Here is a 16,414-nt window from a genome sequence, read left to right as displayed (position 1 = left end):
CACACGGGAATCAGGCACACCTCCCTGCTGTGCAGCACAGAGAGGTTTAAATCAGATCATCCCCTTCCCCCATCCTAACTCTCACGGCAATGAGCTGTGCCAAGCTGAATTTCTTTCCCAAATGGAGAAAGTAATTAAATTAATTAATTAGTTAATACGTGCTCTGGGACAAAAAGCTATCCTGTTTTTAATTAATGATAAGAGAGGCTTGGCCTGATATTTTGGCTCAGAGTTTAAAATATGGACTTTTTCTTTTGCCTTCTTACATTTTCCAAAAACTCAAAGTTCTGAAGCAAGATCATGTAAATGTGCCAGGAAGCTGCTGATGATGCTTGGAGAGAAGGCCAAAACTCATCTGTGTACCTTTGTTCCTTCTTGGGGCCAAAGGGATTGGTCTCACAGCAGGATGAAGTACAGGTTTCCATAGAAGCTCCTTTATTGACAAAATCTCTGGGTAAAGTCTGAAGCCCTTTTTTACACAAAGGCAGTGACAGTCAATAAAGTAAATATTTTTTACCTAAATTTGAAATCTGCAAGGTGTGGATAAATTCAAATCGGGAACTCTGGTACAAATGGAAAACTGCCACCCCATGCCTCCTCTGGCAAAGCCAAAGAACATGAATTTAACTCCAAAGAGACGAGTTTTTTTAAGATGAGGTGTTTTCTAGCTCATGGCCAGAAGATGGCAGCATAAGCCAAGAAAAGAAAACAGGTTCGTTTCTTCCTTAGGTCAATTTCAAAGGTTCCTCATTTTCCAAGGAGAAAAACACCCTTTTCATTCAACAATTTGCTGGGGCGGGGATTAGGGCCTTCAAGGGGCTGCACTTTTCGTATATATTGGTTAAAAAACATATATATGACAAGTTAAAATGAACTCTATGTGACTTTTGAAGGAATTCACATTTTAATAATCACACAGAAACATGGTAGAACTTCTGTGTACGCAGAACATTTACACCTACTCCCAGACAACTGCCTGCATGCCTATGCATACCCACACCCTTGGCAGCAACTCTACTGTCCCCTGGGGTCCTGGGAGCACAAGACAAGACAGCCGCTTTCATGAAGTCTTGCTTCTTCCTCACTCACACCTAGCAGCTTGCCGAAAGTGTCAGGAGGATAAGAAAGTTTTAGTTAAAAGAACGGAATGGACCAAAAGTTCCCATTTTCTTCGTAGCTAAGTCTTAGAACTCCAAAACCCGCCTATTATCAATCATAAGGGCTCTGGCATCGCAATTAACTTTTTTAGTGCAGAAAACCCCATGTGAAACAGGGCCTCTGTGGGGTTGGAGAGTTTCCCAATGAGACGGTGTCTGTAGATGTCAAGGATACGGGATTGGAGTCCGAATGCCTGGGTTGTGAGAGAGATGTTTCTATTTATATTTGCTGTGTGACTTGGGCAAGTCACTTGACCTCTCTAAGCTTTTGTTTCCCACCTGTAAAGCAGAAAGCACATTTCTTGCCTCCTGGAGTTTCTGTGAAGATTAGATGAGAGGCACTTAAGGCGGCACGTGGCACACAGAAGTGCTCAATAATGTTGGCTGCCATCATTATTATTATTGGCCTTATTAATTTACTATCATTGTTATTATGAATGTCACAATAGAGGATCACTGAACACTAAGAACTTTATCAGTGAGGTCTCTTTTGGTGAATTCGTCTCTGCAGGGAATGATGTCATACCATGAATGACATCTAGCCATTATCTATAACGTCTTTTAGTTTTCAACACTTGTAAAATGTTCTAACAAGGCAATGGCAACATTTCTTCCTCAACAATACCAACACACATCTCCTGACTTCTAGTGAAGGGCCCCAAGAGGGAGAAATCCTGGCTCCATCGCCACTAGCTTGGGAGTGGCCACTCCCAACACATAACGGTGGCTCCGAAGTGTCCTTGCAGATGGTGTGTGCATGCCTGGGCACGTGACTGTGTAAATGTTTGTGACCGAGCTTCTGCATTTGAAAAAGTCATCTGAAAATCCAAATTCCATGTCCACTGCTACTTGGTCCTAACCTTGCTCCCCTAAGTTCTCATAGTGGTAGGAGTAATAGTCCCCCTTTCTTTTCACATGTTTTCATCCTGAATGACAGTGGACATTTGCTAAGGTCTGGCCTGTAAGAGCCACGTGGACTAGACTGCAGAAGGCATCCTGCTTGTACTTCGCCCAGACATACACTCCTTCCCCACAGTGGCTGACAGTCATGGGCAGGGCCACTTCACTCAGACCCAGAGCGGGGTGCGGGTGGAGGAGGTGGACCATGCCCTGGACGAGAGAGTTCGTGGTGTTAACTCTTGGTAGAGGCGGTAAATACGGGGCAGTTTATATCACTGGCACTTAATTACCTGGGCCATGATATTTTGGTGCCACCTCATAGCCTGACCCGATGAGCTTGCTGAGTACTATTCAAGAAGGGATATAGCAGAGGAATAAATAATGTGGCCTGGGTACACTCAGTCCTATCCTGACCCATTTGGGGCCTTCAGAGTGCAGCCTCAGAGAGGCATTCTTAAAGTCCGGTGGGCTGGACTGTCCATTTCATTTGTCCCAGGAGTAGAAGGAAGAAGAGGAAAACGTATTGAGGAAGCAGCCTCACAAAGATGTGGGCAGGATTTTTCTCACACTCCACTCACTCATTCTTCCCCACAAAGGACAACACCCTTGAGGAAAGCCCATGCTCATCCCCCCTTGGAAGTGACACTGGGTCAAAGAATAACATACGATAGTGTCATGTTAGCCTTGGCCCAAAGAGTTTTCCAGAATCAAAAATAAAAGCTCAACAACCAGGCAGTAGATTGGTGCAGAGACCTCAGCAGTGACAGCTCTGGGCAGTCACCATTAAAGGGTGACAGCTCCCTGCATGTCTCCATCAGAGGTCTCAGGGAAGATGGTTTGATTAACCCTCCTTCATCAAATGACTCCATCCTTGGATGAATCAGCAACAGGAGATGAGGGATGACTGAGAGTCAACACAGTACAGACAGAGCTCTCGGGAGAATAACCGTGTCTCTGGCAGCCACGATAAACTGTGAGGCCACAATAGCCTTGAGCTCATTCCCCATCACACTGAATTCTATCTTTCCTTGGCTCTTTCCCAAGACCAGTCCCCATGGACTGTCACCTTGATCTGGGGAAAACCCATGGTCTCTCACTTACTTATCATTCACAAGCTTTCCATGTTGGTGAATCTGATTTTCCATCGTGAAGTTGATTGTGGCACCATACACGTGCTCACCGAAAAATACCTTCATTTTGGACTTGTATTCTTCATCTTGATAATACCGGATCATATCAGGAAACCAAACTGTCAGGCCATAGTAACTGGAACAGAGAAGACAGAGCAGCTTTATTCTTTCATGATCAGAGTCTGCTTTCCGAATTTGATGTAGATAAAGCTCATTTAAAATGTATTAACGTCATTCATTATGGGAAAAGATAATCATATAACTCATCATATTAACAGATCTAAGGAAGAAAACTATGATCATCTTCACAGATAACAAAAGGATATCTGATGTAAAAACAACATTCATTCCTGATAAAAAAAAAAACATCAAAAGATTGGGAATTGATGGACACTTCCTTACCATGTAAGAAAATATATCTCTTAGCCCAAAAGGCAGAATCTTATTTAATGGGAAAACACTAAAGACATTTCTGCTACATCAGAAACAAGACCAGGAGATCCATTATCAGCACTACTATTGAACATTATATTGTAAGTCTTAGCCAATTCAGACGAGAGAAAGAACTTAGAAATATAAAACTGCAAAGCAAGAGGTAAAACTATCTCTATTTGTAGAAGACATAATTTTATGCCTGGAAAATTCAAGATAATCAACTCAAAAAAAAGTCACTATATGTATACATATATACAGAGAGAGAGAGAGAGAGAGAGAGAGAGAGAGAGATGCTCAATCCCATTCATAATAAGAAAAAATTCAAATTAAAACTATACCACGTTACCATTCTCGCCTACCAGATTGTCAAAACCCAGAAGTTTGCCAAAATATTCTGTTGCTGAGGCTGTAAGTAAACAGATACTCGTACATTTCTGGGAAAGGGGATGAAACTGTCAACACCCTGTAGAGGAAACTGATCAGTGTCTAAGAAAATTACTGATGGATTTACCCCCTTTGACTCCATAATCCCAATCCTAGGAATTTATTCCAAGATTAATCCCAATCCTAGGAATTTAGTCCACTGATAAACTTGCCCAATATAAAGTAGCCTACAAACATGGTTACTCATTGTGGCACTCTTTGCAAGAGCAAAAGGCTGAAAACTCCCCAGAAGTCTTGCAATAAATCCCTGGTTGATCAGAGTAAGGTACTTGTCTGTGGAGTGAAATGCACATGCGCTATGCTGCTGTAAAGAAGAATGAGGAAAACCTCAATTTACTGGCATGAGGGGTCTGCAGAATATATTCTTGAGTACTTTTCGCACTCAACAATGCAACAATACGTTCTTCTGAATAAGACAATGAAGAAATATAAGTATATATTTGCTTAAATTTGCAAAAGGAAACACTGAAATGAGAAATAGGAAAATGAAAAATAATTACATATAGGAGTAAGAAGGAATTGGGTAGGGAGGGAAGGGACGGATGTCAGATTTCTCTGTTGTTTCAACATTTGAAATGTATTACCTACATAGCAAAATAGAATCAGACATAAGTAACTATAAGTAAAACATATTTTAAAACTACTGATTATTCGAATCCTGGTATCTATCATCTTTGGCTTCTGAAATGTTACCTTCTAGCTTAGATAAACCAGATGGACTGGTTTCTTCACTACTTTTACATGTTTGGGTCTCCATGAATAGGTATCAGAAGAAATTAGACATGTCCCTCCCATAATCAAAGAGGTCGTTAGGAAGAATTTAATTTCCTGGGTCAAGGGAGTGTGTCTTTGGCCATGAACAAAGCACTATCATAGATGGAAGTTTAAAATCTTGCTGAAAGTTCCTAGTTGAGCACAACAATTAACCACTTAGGTGCCAGAAACTATTGCAAGCACTTTACATGTACAGTTACACAGCCTCGAAATGCTTACGAGGACCGCTAAACTTGCACAGAAAAGAGAGTCATGTTTTTGGAGGTGAATGAGATGACTGGGGTGAGAGCCTGCGGTTTGAGAGAGGAGCCAGCTAATCACCAGATTACATTAAAATTTCCTTATTATAGGGCACATCACTGCAGAGCCTCCTGCTTTATCTATTTAATATTCACAGTGACACTGATGACTGCCTACTAACACTCACTCCTCGCTTCTTTCTTGGAACAGAAACTTAATTTTGTATCAACCCTCAGGAAAGCCAAAGATATTGTCAGTTCAGAGGCAAATCCTGATAAGTCTAGAATCTGCGAAATTGCAGCCCTTTTGCCAGTGATTAGTTTAGCCTTAGGTGTGTGACGCTCATCTCCTGAGAAGGGTTTCCTCGCTGTTAAAAAGGGAGGCTTGGAGACAGGCAGCCTCCTTCTCCTGCGGACAGGATGCCAAGAGCAGCACAGGCATATTGCAGTCATGATGGGAACTAGCCAGAGGCTGAGACCCCTCCTTCCTGCAGCCTGCCCCCCTGCGGAATTCTTGTCACAAGGATAAGAAATGCCCTCATTATAGAAGCCACTAGAGTGGCTTGCCTGTTACTTGCAGCTGAAAGCATCCAATCTGATACAGACTCTACGAGTTAGAACTGAGTGTAATCCTCAATTTACAGATGAGGCACCCAAGGCACGACACAATCAGAGACATTAGTGAACTTGCAGGTAAGGCGCACCGTACCTTAAGGCCATGCTGAACCAGACCACGGCCAGAATCAGTGTGTTCATCCGGTAGGGCCCCAGCACACAGTACAGCGCATTATCCCAGACCTGTAGTGCACACCAGAGAACGGCTGTTAAGGTGGGAACTCGTGACTCACAGAGCCTGTTTCTAAGGTTTCCCAATGAATTGCCTAGGAAGCCGGTATCTCCCCGAAGTGGCAAGTCTATGCAAATTACAAGGGAAGCCTCTTCTCTCCTTATTGGCTGGCTTCACCCTCCAACAGTCCCTAGCATCTCCCTTGGGAACACAATCTCCCCATGCACACGATCAAAAGCACATGGAGTGGGGCTTTCAAGGCGCTGAATAACCTTACTGGGTTCTGCTCCCTGCCTGCGGAAATGGTTCCTATTCCAAACGTTAACAACCACACACCAACGTCACCCAGTCTCGGCAGACTCTGGCCGGCTGCCTCGATGCTCAACAGCTGACAGGCCCGTGGAAGCCACTTCTCCAGAGAAATGGCCTTGCCCTTCATGAAGACTTTCTCAGAAATCACTAACAAACCTCAAGGGGTCATTTATTTCACTCGTTTCTTCCTATGGATTATTTAAAGAGAAGACGCTAGAGAGAAAGATGTTTACTCAGACCAGACATTTTTTCCTACATTCAAAGTCTCTACCTGGGGAAAGAAGAGCAAAGATAAGAAACTAAACTTTCGAGAGTTTGTGGCTGAAGAGCTCCGAGTGAGTGAGAGGTGGGCATGAGCAAGGGCCCACACATCCCTATGCAGGGCTGCTTCCTCCCCATCACACTGCCTTGGGTTGATGTTAGTGTTCAGGGTCTCTAGTTTTCTCCCACTGAGGTTACAGATTTCTGTAGAGCTCCTGCTCATCCACCACCTGTCCCCAATCATACCTGCTTGAAAGTGGTCTTGAATCTGACCAGCCAGCGCTGGTACCAGGTGCCTGTTGAACTTTGGATCTCAATGAATTCATCCATTTGCTTGGGAGTTTTGATGTTGGAAACCTGGAAAGCAAAGATGGGCTAAGGAATCTTAACCCTACTTTTATCACACTTTTCAATTTTTAGTTTAATGTAACTGACTTTATTGACTTATTGAGGGCTAGAGGAGACTGGTGGTCCTCTAGTTTAGTGATTCTTAACCAAATATATATATAGCATCTCTTAGCAATCTTTATCCCACTGCAGACAAAATGAGACTTTTCACTCGATCATGCCTTTGAGAAACTAGTGGGTCATAAGACACTGAATTCTCATTTATATCTGATTTGCCCACAGTAGAGCTGATTCTACCTTAAAATTCAAAAGTTTATCCCTAATGAGTATTAACCTCACAGAAATCTAGAGCCCATGCAGGCAACAGTGTGTGTGTGTGTGTGTGTGCACATTCGTGTGGTGGGGAAAGGGGATTTTGCTACATAATACATTTTAAAAACACAATAGAATAAGAAAAAGTATGTACTCCTTCTGTACAGTAAAAGAAATCATCAGCGAAAATGAAAAGGCAACCTACTGAGTGGGAAAAGTACTTGCAAACCATATATCCAATAAGGGGTTAATATCCAAAATATATAAAGAACTCATACAAGCAAACAAAAAAACAATTGGATTAAAATGGGCAGAGGATCTAAATAGACTTTTTCCCAAAGAAGACATAGAGATGGCCAATTCGTGTATTAAAAGAGGCTCAACATCATTAATCATCAGGAAAATGCAAACAGAAAGCACAATGAGATATTGCCTCCCACCTGTCAGAATGGCCATCATCAAAAAGACAACGAACAACAAGTGTTGGCGAGGATGTGGAGAAAAGGGCGCCCTTGTGCATTGTTGGTGGGAATGTAAATCGGTGCAGCCACTATGGAAAACAGGACGAAGGTTCCTCAAAAAGTTAAAAATAAAACTACCATATGATCCAGCAATTCTATTTTGGGTATTTATCCAAAGAAAACAAAAACACTAATTCGAAAAGCTATATTCACCCCCATGTAGGCGGGAGCTAATCCAGGAAGGCTTCCTGGAGGAAATGGATTTGCAATTGGCCTGAAAGGAAGTTAAGCAAACGGGTGCACTAAGATGGCTGCAATGGCCATTCCTCGGGCTTAGTGACAGAGCTTGGTGGGGAGGAGCACAGACCCAGGTTACTCACTAGAGATCTTCGTGGAAATTACCATTTACTACTTTTGTTTTAACTTTGTAAACTAGCAAGAAACAAAATTCAGGCTACCAGCCACTGCTGGTAAGAGCATAGAGAAATGCTTGTGGTCTTGAAGACTGCTACAACCCGACTGAAATGTAATTTGGCAATATATCTCAAGAGCTATAAAAATATTCATGTTCTTGGAACCAGTCATTTTATATCTGGGTGCCAACTTTTGGAAAAGAAACTCAGAAGATGAAGAAAGGGGAAGGAATGATGTGTGTGAGAAGGTTCATCGCAGCGGTATTTACAAGAACAAGGTAATAAAACAGACAAAATCAATCTCTAATATTAATGTTCATTAAAAGGATGGCTATGAATATTGTGAGACAACATGTAGAATGCTTATGAGAACTCTTAAGTAACACGTATGTGTAAATACATGTAATTATGTTTATCCCAATATGACTACAGCTAGTTTTTTCTTTTAGCATTTAATAATTATTGGTATTGAGAAGGATATCCATTGAAATGAAAAGAATAAATTATGACACAGTGATAAGAATGTCAAGGGTGTAATTCTTCTTTTGACAAATTTTCTGTGATGTGCTTATGTAATAAAATTATTTTTTTAGCAAACCCAACCAGTAAAGAGGAGAGGCCCCCTCTTGTGGGCACAGGCGACCACACACTCACCGTAAACACCTTCTCCGGGGTCCCCTTAGCTCTCATGTTGGTGTCATGGACTTGCTTGAGAATCATCCAAGCTTCATCATGTTTGCCCATCTGGTAAAACCAAGGAAAGAGACATAAAAAAATCTCTTGCTGATTAGTGCTGATGCTTGAGTCTGAGGCGACGGGACATGGACTTGTCACCACATAGGACTTGTGAAAGACGAGGCCAAGTTTCTGTCCCCAGCCCATCATGGAAGGTTATTAAGAATAATAAAGTCGTCCCTTCAATGCTCAATATTAATACTGTTACACACCAGGAGCAACTACTCATAGTTGTGAGGCTGAATGGCCCGCAGGGCCGGAGTCCTTTCCTCACTGACAGGATAAAGCAAAAGACACGACATATTAGGAGTCAAACTGTGTCCCCCCCAAAAGACATGCTGAGGTCCTAAACCCCAGTACTTCAGAATGTGACCTCATTTGGAAAGAGGGTTGCTGCTGATGTAATTAGTTAAGATGAGGTCATAGTGTGGGCCTCTAATTCGATATGACTGTCTCCTTACAGGAAGACACAGAGACACATAGGGAGATCACTGTGAAATGACAAAGGCAGGGACTAAAGTGATACAGCTGTGGGCCAAGGAAAAGAGGAAAGGAAGGATTTTCCTAAGGGCTTCAGAGGGAGCATGGCCCTGGTGACACCTTGACTTTGGACTTTCAGCCTCCAGAATGGTGAGATGATAAGTGTCTGTTATTCTGAGCCATTCAGTCTGTGGCCCTTCCTTACAGCAGCCCTAGGACACTAATACACAACAGAGGACAATTTTTAAGATCTCCCTGGTGACAAACACTCCTGAGCCCCTGTACTCAGGCATCCATGGATCCAGGACATGCAACCAGCACAGACAGCAATGGAGCTGGATTTAACGATAGGCCAGGTCGGCTGACAGGGTGGGGGTTTGCAACGAGCAAGCAGGGGAGGAGGAGGGCCTAAGGGGCTAAGCAAGCAGGGCTGGCTACTGCTGCTGTCCCATAGCTCTCACTTGGGGCCGGGGCGCTGACTCACCTCCAGCAGAAACCGTGGGCTCTCGGGCATAAACCTCAGAGCCACCATGGACACGGCGCAGGGCAGCACGCAGACAATGACAAACACTCTCCAGCTGTGGAAGTGGTAATGGGTGCCCATGCTGAAACCCCAGCCTGTGAAGAAGAAGCCAGAGGATTTCTGAGACTACCTGAGAGTGACCCCAAAGCACCAGCCCTCCAACCGCAGGGCACAAGGGCGTTGCCTAGGAAGCAGGTTCAAAGGCGGACTCTCTGCCACGTTCCCAGAGCTTGTGATTCCCAAGCCTGGGATAGACGCTGGGAATCCGCACGCTGAAAACCCCCTAGCAGACCTGGCCTGACCTTTACGGGGCCTTGGATGTGAGTATGAATAGAGGCAACATCCCATATTTCTACATAGTCACTGAAATTTAAGTTAACAAACTTAAATAACAGATGTTCTATCCTCCTGCCTTGACAATGGGCTGGAAGGCCAGGCCCAGAACTGTGGGGGACAGGACCCATCCATTTGGGACCCCTTCTTTTCCCACCCATAGCCCTTCCCACAGAGTGAGGGGCCCACTGTAGTAAGAATGGGTGTCCTTGAAGTGATCCCTTGAGTTTAGTGGAAATTCTCGAGTCCCGAGTCCCCAGAACAAGATACGATGGAGTGGGGGTCACAGCCTCAGAGACTCTTTTCCTCATGGGAAGGGCCGTAGGTGGAGGAAAGCCAGAGCAGGGCCTTCTGTGACCCAAGTTCTCAAGAGAGGACCCCTCTTATCCAGGTCAAAGGACCCCTAGATGACTCCAATGCACAGGGTTCAGGGTCACACTTTGAAAAACACTGTCGGTCATAACATTATTATTATTATTTTAATTTTAAAGCAAATGAGTTATATTCTAAGGAATTCTGCCATCACTGTAATGGAGAAGTAATCAGCTCTTACGCAGCTTGCATTATTCAAAGCATTTCTAAAGTTCATTCTCGGAAATTGTTTTCAAGATCTATGGAACATTATTTCAAACATCCTCTTTTAAGGAACACATAGAAAGAGCCTGCACTTTGCACTCACATAGATCAGCAAATCCTGAGTTTCTCACACCTCGATCGTGTTGATGGGTTTTCATAGCTGTAGAACACAGGTACTGAAACCCGCACAGATTCATCACGTGAAAATGCTCCTGGCAACCAACAATAATTCTCCTGCTTTGAGTGTAGCTCAGATTTGTTTACAAATAGCTGCATGGCATTTAGCGCCAAAGATGTTGAGTAAAATACATGAACGTCAACAAAAGAAACTGTTTTTTTTTCAAAGCAAGGTTATAAAATAGATTTGTTTTCTCCTGCCAGTCAAAGTCTCTCTGAAGACAATTCCAACAGGATTCTTTTAAAAAGATGAAACTGTATAATCAAATATATTGCAATCTAAAGTTCATAGAGTAATCATTCTTTGGCTATGAAATTTCTCTTCCATTGACTTAAAAATACACCCCACGTCCACTTTCAGTGCTGGGTAGTTGATGTTTTGAATTCTCTGTTAATATTCACTGTGCTTCAGGTTGTTCTACTTGCACTGGACTCAAACAATATCTGCTGTTTCTGCGGATATTTCCTACTCTGTTTACACAAGTAAAGGACTAGCCAGAAAGAACCCGGGTGGGGAAATGCAACACGGCGGCCGCTTTGACACATTTGGCCACACAAGACACACGCCATCCAATGTTCTCAGTCAGAATCAAATCTCTTTTGCATAGCGTGGTCCCTTCGCCTTCCATCTCTCACTAGAGTTGGTTTGTTCCAATTTTAATTACAGAGCCTTTCCTTTCTCCTGAGAGTGACTGTAGAAAGAGGAAGACAGAATCATAGTAATATCTACACATTCTCAACTCATATCCAAAAACTATTCTGGCATAATTAGAAGTAAAGTTGATGAAAATTACACAGCAGCCAAACTTGGGTGGATAAAGAGAGAAGAGGGGCAGAAGCAGGTGTTTACTAGAACTCTGATTCAAAATGACTTTTTCTTTATAATAGTATGTGTAAATTATCCAAAAGCCATTATCCCCTCCTGTCTCTCTATGGTTTTTATGGTGATTTAAGTAATCGGCACTTACCACGTTTACAAGGCACATCTTTGGGGGCCTTAAATTAAATAAAATTAAACAGTGGACTGCTCCCAAATACATGAAACAGCTATTAATTTGGAGGCAGGGATTGTTCTGTTCACTGATCTTTTAGCTTGCCCTACTTTTCTGCATCAGGGTTTTACAAACAGCTGGTGGTGCTGACTACAGGGGGAATTAATCTTCCATAATATATCCATTTTTTCTGAGTCCCCAGGAAAACATTCTGAGTTTTGTAATTTTCTTTCTCAATGACTCGGTCACCCAAATTCCTGCTGCCAAGACCTCCTATCCCTTCACTCTTGCAAAAACAATTAAATGGGTAGCACAGCCATGCACAAACATCAGTCTCTTTTCCGTAGCTACCTTTGCATTTGCTCTGCTGAGGGGAAGGGGGGCAGGGAGCGGTTAGAGGATTAATGTCTTAGATGTATTGAGAAATATCGTCAGATGTCTGGTTCACTATGGACAAAACATCTAATCCTGGTAAAATGAGGCTTAAAATAAACAATCACTGCTGTTAGACTGTGATTCAAGTCCACCATATTTCTAGGATGGGTTTCCCCCAAGCTAATGCCTCTTTCATTTGAGCCAGATCATCCAAGAAATTTGTATTATTTTAAATGGAATGTAAAAGTCACAGATTTCATATAGGCATACAAATGAAAAAAAATTGTCCATTTGGGATAAAATATTTAAACACAAACCCTGATACTGTCCAGCAGTGGTCAGCCAGCAGCCATGCAGCCCCTCTACCGTGGGCATCCCATTCAGTCTTGGTCACCGTGCTCCCAACATGAATGATTTTATTGCTTTCTTGGAAACCAGACACCCAGATGTTGATATGTGTTTGGGTGTGTAAAGTGAATTGAGAAAATGATGTGGTTTATAGTGACTATCATGGGTTGCTCCCCTCACGACATCCCCCAGTCCTTCCGTCTCCACGCACACATGTGGTTTGGGTGGGACTGACCCCAGCACCAGTGCCAGGAGCGAGGAATAAAATGTATGGAAACCATTCAGGCCCTGGTATCCTCTGGGGTACAGCAATTGGCTGAAGTGGGCACATGACCAAAGCTGGTCCAATCGGAGGGGAGCCAAAGACCTTTACTCAACCCCATGTGATGCAAACAGTCTGCATGTAGGAAGCCTAGAGTTGCTGGTGCTTCCTATGAGGGAAGCAAGTCCAGCGCTGCCCTTTGCATCCCAAGTGTTGCAGAACGTTAGGGCTGGACGACTTGCTACAGTCAGTTCTCTTTGCTTCCTTCCCCACTCCATTTTGTAGGTAAAGGAACCAAGGCTGGAGGAGATGGAGCAACTTGTCTCAAATTACACAGCACCACTGCTTTGACTCAGCTTTGATCCAGACTGTAATTGTACCCCCTCCCCAAAAAGGGTTTTCCTCACGTAATTTAAATGTAGAAATGGTTTCTCAGTGTTCACACATCTGCATTAGTTAACAGCGGAAATGATGCTACAGCAAGAATTACGGAGGGAGGGGAGGCGTTTCTTCTCTCCGGGCACACAGCTAGGTGGCATTTCCAAGTGTCCCCTGCAGTGGGGTGTGATCATATTACAGATTTGGGGCCAATGAGACGTGAGCAGAAAGGATGTGCTCCACTCCCTAGCCTGCTCTTTAAACCACCCATGTGCAACTGCCCATGTTCTTTTCCCAAACCAGAGGCCCTCAAGCTCCACATTGAAGATGGTGAAACACATGCTAGACGGAGTGAGTCCCCAAATTATCAATGGGACAGAGCCACCCACAGATCAGACACATCAGCCAGACTCTACAGGAGGGAGAACCGTCGATTGTGTTAAACCACTGAGATTTCAGGGGTTATTAGATTATCATGGTAACGCCCCCAGCTTTACTTTAACTGATACATAGGCACTGTCTGTACTAAAACTTCTTTAAAAAGATATACGTGAAGCCTCCTGTGGCGCAGAACACAGAGGATCAGACTTAAAACAAGGGAAGCAAGGGTGTTAACAAGCAGAGAGCATCGGTTAGCTTCAGGGCAGTGGTCTGCTACCCTCTATAGGTCTATAGGATTCTACTTCATGGCAAAGCCTACACCTATAATTGGTGGTTTGCCAAAAATGATTTTGAAGGATGTCGATGGTATTTATTGCCCGAGAGACTCAAAAGGCATAATCAAATTCAAAACTGCTGCCTTCTCCCTACTTTAATTTTAATCAAACCGACAGTGAAAGTTAACATTACCAGACCTCTGTCTAGAGAATCCATTTTTTGAAATTATCCAGGATAATAAAATTGTCCTGGCTGAAAACCGAGACTTGTCTGGAGGGGCTGTTCTACTTCTGCAGTCTACGAGAGTACTGCATGGGGGCTCAGGGTGGTAGCGGGGAACATCAGGACTCAAGGTCATGCCAGGGGTGTGACCTTGGCCAAATCACCAAGTTCCCTTGGCTTCTGTTACATCATCTATAAGACGGGATTATAACTTTTTCAGGGGAGGAGAACTGGAGGAGATAACAGGTGAAATCCTTTCAAATAAAAGGAAGGGAAGAGGAAGAGGGGAGGGAAGGAGGGAAGGAGGGAAGAAGGGGGGAAGGACAGACTATATTATTTCCAGAAAGACATATACTGAAATTAGCAATGTGTCTCCAGTGTCAGTTCTTTAGAAAGATCAAGGTCATACACAGGAACTGTGTGTGAATGTAGGGATTAAGGTTGAGAACAGGAAATGTCACAGGCGCCATAGCAACAAGGGCCCCGGGGCAGGGCAGGCAGGGCAGTCCTAAAGCAAGTGCTCACCATAGTGTGGAATGATGCTCCAGGCCATGGCAGATGCATAGATGCCCCCGGTCATCCAGAAGATGCCCAGCCAACTGAGGTGCTCTCCTCGCTTCTCCCGAGATAAGAATTCAGAAAAATAGGCAAAAACAATGGGCAGAGCACCCCCAATACTGCAGAGAGAAAATGTCAGAAAGAAAGAATCAAGTCATATACCAAAAATGGTCATAGCAGAAACCAAGTTGCTTAGATCCCACCCTTAGGCTGTGGTGAATCAACCCAGTGAATCTGAAAGACTGGCCAAGGCAACATCAAGTTATTTTGATATTATACACTGACTTTACAACCTGGCCCCTTTCTAAGGTTCAACTTTAATATAGTATCTTGGAAGCTGAACAAAAATCTCAGTTCAGGATTTTCCGGAGGTACCAGTCAGAGCCGAGTACCAGGATGGGTGGAGCAGTGCTGTAGGAAGATCCAGTGGTGCAGGAAGCTCTGAGATTACACACCCTATGCCCGAGATGAGTCGGCAGAAGAGGAAGGCTCCGTATCCCTGCACGAAGGAGGAGAGAGAGGCGAAGGATGCGTTGACGGCCAGAGACATGCTGAGGACTTTCTTCCTCCCCAACTTATCGGCCAGACCCCCCAGGATGAAGGCCCCTGCCATCATTCCTAGGTAGACTATCAGCCCTGGGGGCGGGGAGGAGGGGGGAGAGAGAGAGAGAATACAATTGTTAGAGACCATGTGATGTTTTAGAAAATCAGACGCCCATTTTTATGCATCCTAGAAATGCCACGTCACTGCCATAAAAGGTGGAATGTGACAGATGTTCGTGGCAAATTAGAAGTTCTGTACAAATTCGACTTCATAGGAATGCTATTATAAAAAAAAAAAGTCTCATGGGTTTACACATTGTACACATATTAAAGTAGATGAACCGTAACTGGGTTTGCTGTGCCTTTCGTAAAGTCTACTCTTTTAGGTACATAATCCACAGGAGAAGAAAAGGCTGTCATTTTATTTTTAAGCAAAGCAGGAATAGGGACAATTGGGAAGGAAGAAGACAGTGCATGTGAAAAACAGCAATTGCCAATAAGATGAGCTATTTTTTAAACATCCAAATTTTATTATACATCCCAAAAGGGCCTTTTCCAATGTTCAAATTTCTTAGGGGAATGTGGAAGAGAGCACCAATAAGCTGTCTTTTCTTAAGCACATGGAACTACAACTTGCCTTATAATAAAATCAGTTAATTTAAGCTATCATATAAATATATTGCTGTAGACATGTATATGGTATTTTAATGAAAGCCAGCATCCTCACAGAGGTGGCAAACCTCCGGAAGCAGACGAATAATCCTTGCCTATTAAATATTGCATGCTCGCTCATTATCAAAGATTGTGATAAGTATATACAGTATTGACTAAACCCAGGGAGGAAACTTTGCAGAATGGCTTTCATGCAGACAAAATGCTAAAGACAAATTTCAGAAGTACCCTTTAGCCCAGCCTTGACTGCAAATCAAACAATGAATATAAATTGTCTTTCACAGAAAGGAAGCCTCTCCTAGACCTGCAGGTGCTTTATTTATGCAGATGTGTCTAGAAAGGACCAGTATAAAGAGCTGCAATTAGCTGGTACATGGGCTTGAAGGTAGGTCCCCAAAAGCAGAACTCTAACCACGCTCTGCTTTATCTTCCCAGTGGCAGATTTCTTTAATTAATTAATTAATTAATTTTTATTGAAGGTTAATTGATGTACATTATATTAGTTTCAGGTGTACACCATGCTGATTCAATATTCGTATACACTGTGAAATGGTCACTGCAATACATCTAGCGAACATCTGTCACCATACACAGTTGCAGAATTTTTTTT

General features: G+C 43.2%; 1 protein-coding gene across 6 annotated transcripts in view; it reads right to left on the bottom strand.

Annotated features, from left to right (window-relative positions):
* Positions 1 to 16,414, bottom strand: part of SV2B (synaptic vesicle glycoprotein 2B) — a 109,776-nt gene that overhangs the window by 16,458 nt on the left and 76,904 nt on the right. For 5 of the 6 annotated variants that reach the window (XM_011357271.1, XM_011357272.1, XM_011357274.1 and 2 more), the window contains 7 exons: positions 15,045 to 15,225; positions 14,557 to 14,708; positions 9,673 to 9,806; positions 8,628 to 8,717; positions 6,686 to 6,796; positions 5,789 to 5,877; positions 3,159 to 3,323 (listed from right to left, as the gene is read on the bottom strand). In XM_011357271.1, the coding sequence (XP_011355573.1) occupies positions 3,159 to 3,323; positions 5,789 to 5,877; positions 6,686 to 6,796; positions 8,628 to 8,717; positions 9,673 to 9,806; positions 14,557 to 14,708; positions 15,045 to 15,225 (922 nt within the window). The remainder of the gene's footprint in view (positions 1 to 3,158; positions 3,324 to 5,788; positions 5,878 to 6,685; positions 6,797 to 8,627; positions 8,718 to 9,672; positions 9,807 to 14,556; positions 14,709 to 15,044; positions 15,226 to 16,414) is intronic. The other variant, XM_023528958.1, reaches the window with a different exon arrangement.

The sequence above is a fragment of the Pteropus vampyrus genome, unplaced genomic scaffold (assembly GCF_000151845.1).
Source record: "Pteropus vampyrus isolate Shadow unplaced genomic scaffold, Pvam_2.0 Scaffold34, whole genome shotgun sequence".
Taxonomy (NCBI): Eukaryota; Metazoa; Chordata; class Mammalia; order Chiroptera; family Pteropodidae; genus Pteropus; species Pteropus vampyrus.
This window is presented reverse-complemented; position numbering and strand designations above follow the sequence as displayed.